Source organism: Glycine max, chromosome 13, assembly GCF_000004515.6.
Source record: "Glycine max cultivar Williams 82 chromosome 13, Glycine_max_v4.0, whole genome shotgun sequence".
Classification (NCBI taxonomy): domain Eukaryota; kingdom Viridiplantae; phylum Streptophyta; class Magnoliopsida; order Fabales; family Fabaceae; genus Glycine; species Glycine max.
Window position 1 is genome coordinate 2,637,512 of NC_038249.2, and position 8,764 is coordinate 2,646,275.

Genomic DNA, 8,764 nt, shown 5'->3' on the forward strand with positions numbered 1-8,764 from the left:
TTTGAATTACATTTTTTTTTCATTAATAAAATTTGCTCCGAACCCTTAAGAATCCAAGTTCACTGTCACTTGAAACAACCATACGGTAGTATAGTTTTATGGTATGGTGTCAATTGCCAGTGAAACTAAGAAAAATCAAAATAAAACTTCAAAATTGTCAATACTTTATTTAAGTCTCTAAATTTAATTATTTATTATTATTTTGACTCCTAAAAATATATTATTATTATTATTATTAAAAAAGTTGCACAAACATTATCGGATTGGCAAATGCCAGTTTTTTGAACTTCCTTAATTTGATTAGAAAGAGGACTCGTGACAACACTTTAAGGACTAAAAGGTAATCTACCGACTACATTATCCATGTACATGTGGCAAAAGCAAAAGGGTCTGTATATGATGTCTGTTTACATATCAAGAGGATATTATGGACAAACACAATTATCCCAAAAAAGTAGATCCCTCGACTCATATGTGGCAACACCAGATACAGAGAAACAAAGGAAAACAAGACCCTCCACACACTTTAACAATCATAAAAAAGTAAAGGGTTAAAAAAGTTAGAGCCAAGACCAAGGGAACATCAACACTGCCACAACTATGTACATACAATATATACTGTACATGAATATATCTCTTTTCTTTTATATGTACATGTTTTTTTACCAAAAGCAAGATGCATCATCTTCAGGCATCAAGGAAGTCCTGCAAAGTGGGCATGTAATGTTCCAATAGTCCAACCACTTCTCCATGCACACTTTGTGAAAAATATGGCCACATGATAAACAGTTTATCTCAGATTCTGGTTCAAACTTTGTGAGACACACACAACAACATTCATGTTGAGGTTGTTTACTGCCACACATGCTGCCAAACCTAAGTGTTGGTGTCCTGCTTCTGAACTCTTCAATGAAACCCTCCGAGGGGCTGAGGTTGAATTCTAATGGCTCAGGTGGGTTTCGGGAGATGTCTGGTGAAGGAGACAACGACGAAACGCGGATACCGACAATTTGTAGAATTGTCCTAACAATGCCTTTGAATATGGATATAGACAAGGCAGTGTTTACAAGAAGCACACATAACACTCCTTCAGATGGTGCTGGGAGACTTGACAGGCCCATTTTGATACCAAATTGTGTTGGTTGCAAGTGGATGATGATTTTTTCTCTTTGAATCTGAAACCAGCAGAATGAACAAATTGCTATGTCAACTTCATCAATGGAAACTCTTATTTACCTGCAGAAACATCAAAGGGTACTCTTACCAAAATTGAAACAAGACAAGGGAATTGATTGTACAAATAGGGTAGGCTTCAATCCAGACTAAACAACTGGTTTTCTTTAGATTCTTCATTTAGTAGTTTAAATTTCTGTTTGGATAAGGAAATAGGATTACAATCTTATTAAACACAAAAGGGACCATTGAATTTGATGGTTCAGACTAAAAAGTAGTCATATTTTACTAGGGGAGAAAAACAGCTACAAAGAAAGAAAAATTGAAAGAAAGTCTGCGTCCCCATAATCAAATTAACTAATAGAAAGAACATCGAAAACAGGATCAAAGAAGACTGTTTAAATTTGAAGCCAAAGGGTCCATTTTGCAAATTGAGCAATCTGGATTAAATTAGAAGCATTGGATTTCATGAACAAGAACTGCCAAAAACAAAACTTTATGAACATAAGAAAATGGTCCATAATACTTCTGATCAAGGTAAAATGAAAATAAAAAAGAATCATAAAAAAAGACATATCCACAGAGCATGATGCTAATTTAGAATCTACCATTTCATGGAATCGTCATGTTGGATGTTGAGACAGGAGAAAAACATTAAACACACTGAAGAAAATAAAAGAAAAAGAATGTTGTTTTGGAACTTACAGAGAGAGAATTTGAGGATTACTGTTGTGTTTCATGAACTGAAAAGTGTATCTCATGACTCATACTGGAGTTGATGCAACCCCTTTGCTTTATAGAGGGATGAACCATACATACACAGTACACACAAGTTGAGTATCTAATGCAACCTCTTTCTCTTAACCATGGTTAAGAGTTCCTTGTTTTCCGGGAAAGGAATTTAACCTTAGTTGGCATTTAGTTGACATCACCAAGCCACCTGTATCTGTCTTTGCCTTTTCACTTGCGTAACATCTTACATTATTCCTATTTATGCATTCGTAATTAGTTGAAGATAATTTGAAAGTTGTTATTGGACGAATAGACGATGCATAGGAATAGAAAATTGAAATGATGAACAAATTTTAGTGTGTTTGGATAAAGAATTTTAACTGAAAGTAATTTATCAGAGAATTTGAATTTCTGTAATCTAGAATTCATTGTTTGGATGTTTTTTTTGTAAAAAATTTAAAATTTTAGAATTTTAAAATAGAATTTTAAACAACTAAAAATCTAGAATTTCAATTTCCTTCTAAAAAGTGAGAAATTGAAATTCTCTTCTTACATTCTTTTTCAAGAAATACCGTCTGAGCTCGTGCAACATCAATCGAGTGTGAACGTAGATGAACACGTATAATTAGCACACCAATCATATCTTCTCTTTTTTTCATTTATTTTTTTTTCACACTCATAACTTTAATTTTTTTTATCCAAACACAAAATTTTGAAAATAAAAGAATTTCAATTTAAATATTTAAAATTCTTAAAATTTAAAATTCCTTAAAATTTTAAATTCCTCCATCCAAACACACTCTTAATGAAATTTTTATAAGATCGATTACCAATAAGGTGGTTAGTCCATACAATACTTATTCTATCTTTTTAAATATGATTCGGAATTAAAATCTTACATATGAAAAAAAAAATAATTAAAAAAAACACTAAAAGTGATCGTCACACATTTTATACTTTGAACATTAGTTATTAATAAAAGTTTTAGAATAATGTCATGAATACATTAAAAAAAAGATTCAATTGATTAAATTATTCTAATATTTTATTATTTTTTTATTAATGCTTATAACGATATAAGAATATATATTTTTTATTCTTTTTCCTTGCAAACTGAACAAGCTTCGCTTTGCACTTCTACTTTAAATTAAATTAAATATTTTTTTTTACAAAACTAACATTGTTTTATTTTAGGTTAAGTTATTTTTTTCTCTTCATTTATTTATAAGATTTAATTTAATTCCTTTATTTGCTAAAAGTTTCAAAAAGATCAAATTGAACCTTCTAGATAAATTAAGGAGAAAAAATAATGTAACCTTTATTTTATAAATTTAACGGTCATGTATAGATAGTGTAAAGTAATTTTTTATTGTCCCCATTAAATGATAAATCATCATTTGTATGACTTTTAAGATAATTATTATAAGAGTCAACAAATTTATAATAAATGATAAGTTCAAATTGGATAATAGTGTAAACATAGAAATGTTTAATAATATGAAAACATTTTCACACTAAAGGCATGAATGAAGTGACTTGTCTCACGTGACCTGTTTTGCATCTCCCTTGGTTTCCTTGCTATTTTGTGCTGTTGCCTTTTTTTTTTTTGGTAAAAAATGAAAAGGCTAGAATTGTTTTAGAAGTGATATCTTGGTGCCATACAAATAGGTATTACAATACTCGATCCACAAAAACCGAGTCCTGGAGTTACCAAACATTAGCTCTCAACTGCATTAGGCTAAAACACCAAGATGACCAATATCCTAACATGATGACCTCTTACAGAGTTTTTCTCACTTAGAAGACCTTCAAATTAACTTGATGACCTCTTAAAGCTCCAAAGAAGACTATTAAAGTGGAGCTTACACAACTGACAGACTTTTGGACGAAGTAGACACAAATGACAACTATCGTGTCATGACAACTAGCAAGATCATTTCGAGGTTCCCATTTTGAGGAATCTTTTTTATGAGCATTCCAAAGTTACATCAAAATGGAGATTATGATGTTAGCTAAGAAAGGCTCCATACTGGCAGTAGATCTTTTTTATGAAGTTCAACTTATATGTCTTCCTAAAGTAGCATAGTTTCATCAATATTAACACATCTTCAAGGTACAAAGCATTCTGAAGTAGATTGCTTCATAAAAATAAAGTGAAGGTACGGTTGTTGGTATGTTAGTGTTCTATTCTAGGTTAGACTACATAGTATCTCCAGTCTTTCATTATGATGTTTCTCATTAGATATTCTCGTGGATAGATTCAACTTTCAACTTGGTTGCATCTTCCAATGCAATTAGCATTCACTTTCTATTGTGCCCTCAATGTGTGTGGTAGCATATGGAAAGTGAGATGTTATCAACCTTAGTTTTCTAATGCGCCTTCTATATGTGTAGCACATATGGAAAACATGATGCTATTCTTGAGATGCATTCTGAGTCATTATGAAGTCCAGCCTTCAGAGTCAAGTTCTTCATCATTCTAAGGTAGACTTTGATGCAACTTCATTCTGATGTTGGATGCTCTATTTGTAGCCTTTAATGTATCTTCTATGTTAGGCCTTGATGTCTTGTAATTTGCCAGAAACAAGTACTCAGAGGGAATCATTCTTCATCATGCAAATGGGCTTCAAGGGATCTTCTGAGTCTTTACTCTTGATAGTTAGTCTTGGACAACCTTTCTGAGCATCATTCTAAGCACCTCAGAATGCATGTACATATTTGCTTCTTAATAAGTTTATCATTGAAACACTTAACCAAAATATTAGTAATCACATAAAACCACCATCCTTACAGTTTGCATTGTTAATGGTTTGTCATAATTAAAACCAAGGATGTGGATTCAACAGACCACTTCTACAAAGAAGTCGTCGACTTGGGGGCAACTGTTCTATGTGGTATCTTGGTACTATAGAACTGAGACACTATTGTACCAAGTCTATGAAGATCGAAGTTCTCAATTCTACTAGTACGAAACACTTGAGGAAGTTTCCTAACATGGGCTTTGGTAGGAAGAATCCATGGGGACCAAGAAGGTGCACATGCAGGACACGTCACCCACGTGATGATAGTTGTATGACTCATTTTCTCACTCAAACTACGGTATAAAAAAGGTGATCACTAGTATGAACACTAACTAACTCTTATTCGGTTGCTTAATCTTAAGCTCTCATTGACTTGAGCATCAAAGTTTATGTAGGCACCCCAACACTATTATACGGAGACTTCTTCACCATTGTGCGCCGCCACCAGGATTGCTCTCGCGATCTAGCTCCAAGCCTAGGAATCCTTCTTGATTTGGATCTCTTCTCTATCATATTTGTATCTATTTTCATTTCAATCATTTTTTTAATTTAAAGTATAAAAGAAAATTTGGAAAGTCAGTTTTAGAATACCACATCTATATTAGATATAAATTTTGGGCAAAAAATATTTTAAGGTATTATTGATTTTTAAGAAGGTAAAATATTCATATTTATCCTACTTCTCTTTTCCATAACAAAAGATAAAAGTTTGTTTTACAACCATCAAATCATATCATTGCATTCATAATAAGGGAGTGAATACAACTTGGAATAAATTTAGAAACATGTGGGCTAGCATTAACTCTGACTAAGGCATAAGCCACTTGATTAGCTTGCCTATGGATAAAGTTCACAGAAAAGTGTTAAAATTGTGATGACCGTTGTTTGAATTTTTTCAAGATGGACACAACTTCATTATTTGCAAAGTTTTTGTTGTTAACAACATCCATAAGATATTTGTAATTAGTTTCAAAGATAATGAGTGTTATTTGGAGCCTGATGATCTATTCAATTGTAGCATGAAGAGCTAAAGCTTTAGCTTCCACTCGTAAGACCAAGTGCCACTAGACCAGTCTATTCTAGAATATAGAAAATAAACTTCATGGTCTCGAATACATGTAGCGTGCCTAAACTTTGAGGTGTAACATCCCAAAAATAATCTAATAATTATTTAGATAAAGATATTTAAATATATTTTTTAGTAAAGGAAAAGATAGATTAAATTATTTTAATATATTATATTATTATTTTTATTTTGAAAAGAGGTTAGTATAATAATATATTAGATTGGTTAAAGATAAATTAAAGATAATAGAAATAATAGATAAAGAAAGATCAATTAAACAAATTTCAAATTACACACAATTCTTATATAAGGGTAGACAGTTCTTTCTCTTAGAAACACACACATAAAGGATCTCTCTTGGTATTAGTGAGTTGCTCAATGATTGAGAAAAAGAAATAAAACAGAGAAATTCTTTCGACGCAATTGGTAGAGAAAAAAAATAACGAAGAGCATGAATTTCTTGTTTCAAGAGGTGAGTAAAACACTTACCATTTTTAGAAACTTCCATAGTATGATTCTCAAAGCACGTATTTCATGATTTGATGCAAAGAATTTGAAATCAATAAATTCTCGGTATATAGAAAATTACGGTTACGACACTTTTTGTTTCTTCTTGTACACTAAATTTATATGCAATATAGTTCTTTCTTTCTTAAATTCATGTGATGATGTATATAATATATGCCTATATGCACTTGCTTTATAATATATTATATTATATTCATGAGTTAAATTACGGGAATTTTAAATGGTAGTCATTAAAGAATGAATGGAACATTCAAATGGCATACATTGATGTAAATTCATTAGTTTAATTTGTGAATCTTTTTCAATGTGTTTGTGCCTCGCATTTGGATGATTGAATACATATTCGTTTATATATTCATTGACTATTGATATATATGAGGTACCTTTATTTGTATTGGAGATGAAATTTATATTAGATATTTCCATCTAGGATGGGGAAGAGATTTTGGATACCTCCATCTATGACGGGGAAGACAGTGGGACGTCATTGCATGAAATATGAACTTATAGACCCTTTGAGGAATATGAGATCTACATTGGTTCCGGTAATCAAAGAATTGAGTCTTATGATTCTGGGAATCACTAGGTCGTGTCTGTTATATTTATTTGTATGCATTGAGGTGTTGTCATTTATTTAAATATTTTATTATTCAAAATTTTCATGAATTGTGATTGTTTTGATATGATTTTTATTGGTTTGTAGATATATACATATATAATCTTATTTTAAATTCATTACGGATACCATGGTTGATCTTTTGGATTACCGCATCGACAGAGAATAATACTATTTACGAACTCCTCTTGTTTTTTTCACCAAGATTATCATCGCAATAAGTGTTGTTTTCAAAGCACAAAGAAGAAGTTGCTGAGTTTGAGGAGACTTAAAGACATAGTTTTCTTAGTTACATTTATTTTAGCTTAGTTAGTACTTCAGAATAAGACATTTGATGTGATCACGTTTGTTGTATCTTTTGTGTTCATTTAGTTTAGATGTCCATATTTTGAGGATAATATTTGTACTTATGTCAAGACTTATTTAATTGACTTTATCTATTGTACATGAGGTATTTTTAGACTAATATAATTTTTAAATTTTATAGAGCAAACCTCTCTCCCAGTACGATGTTGTTTGAGGACGAACCAGACGGAAGTTGGCGGACTTGTAACACCCCGATCAAATGATACTAGAATGAGAGGGATCTAGAGGCTTTACAGGTATGAAATTGTACAACTGAGGATAGGTTAAAGGAATTAATTGGTATTACCTATACAAACAAGATGTATCTATTTTTCGATAATCTATCACATAAGAACTTCACAGTTAAACGTGTTTGGCTTGGAGTAGTTATGTGATGGATGACCTTTTAGAAAGTTTCCTAGAAAACATGTGGGTGAGGATAAAACATGCTGAAAAGTCTCGTGTTAATTTGTGGGATCAATCATTGATCCGGAAGCAATCAAAGCTGATTTTCGAGGTCTCAAACCTACGGAGTGTGAGAGCGGCTAAAAAGTAAAAAATCAAGAATGTTACATGAGATGTCCTTGACCAAAGCAGCATCAAGGTTACATTTTGATAGGTTTTTCAGGAATTTAATGTCATGCCATTCACGAAGAGATTGTCAACCTAAACCATAGAAGAGCTTGATTGGTTTATAGATGTTATCTCAAACTTTTTCGTTTTCGTTTCTCCTTGTCCAAATTGTTCAACTCCAGCACCAACTTCTCTTGATCTTCCTTGCTTAACATGGATACCATATGAAAAATAAAATCTTTGATGCTCTCAATATTATACGCTGGTTGTTGCACCCAAGACAAGATATTTGAGAAATATTGTGGAATTTTCAGGTCCCATATTTTCATCAATCTCCTTGCTCGTGGAAAGGTCCATTAATAATAACATGCTCCATTAAATGAAAGTAGGCAGACTTGACAGAAAAGTTACTGTCTACAATAATTGTATTTCTCTATTCTTTCTTCCACTTTTAAGAAAAAAATTAATTAAAATTTATTTTTTTGAAATTACAAATGCTAATCTAAAATATTTATGGTAAAATTATTTCTAGACATAATGTTTTTAGGGTTATACCTTGACACAAACCCTTTCTTATCATTTTTTGAATTTTATGACTTTTGGCATCAAGTTAAGATTACATTACATGTTTTTTTTTTCTTCAAAATTTTGATAGAAGTCAATGATGTATGAAAGTTCACTTTGTTGTCGAAACAAAACAAAACACATCTCCCATCAAACAATTTTGTTTGCACAATAATGGGAAACATGTTGAAATGCAAAAAATTGTTTTAAACGAAATTACCATCTATATACTAGGTTAAAAAAATTAAGCATCCATGCTCATAGTGTAAGTTGGAACATTATAAAATAAATCTCATCCCCGTATTCACCGTCTTTTCCATGGCATTTAATTTATTCAGCACAGTAATATATGCTTCTTATTTTCTA

General features: G+C 31.4%; 1 protein-coding gene across 4 annotated transcripts; it reads right to left on the bottom strand.

The window, feature by feature from the left end:
* Positions 1-372: 372 nt before the first annotated feature.
* On the bottom strand, positions 373-2,004 carry LOC100306440 (PHD transcription factor). 4 transcript variants are annotated; one of them, XM_006593288.3, is made up of 2 exons: positions 1,879-2,004; positions 373-1,236 (listed from the first exon to the last, which is right to left on the bottom strand). In XM_006593288.3, the coding sequence occupies exon 2, from the start codon at positions 1,119-1,121 to the stop codon at positions 663-665; it is 459 nt and encodes a 152-aa protein (XP_006593351.1). In that variant the 5' UTR covers positions 1,122-1,236; positions 1,879-2,004; the 3' UTR covers positions 373-662.
* Positions 2,005-8,764: the final 6,760 nt, after the last annotated feature.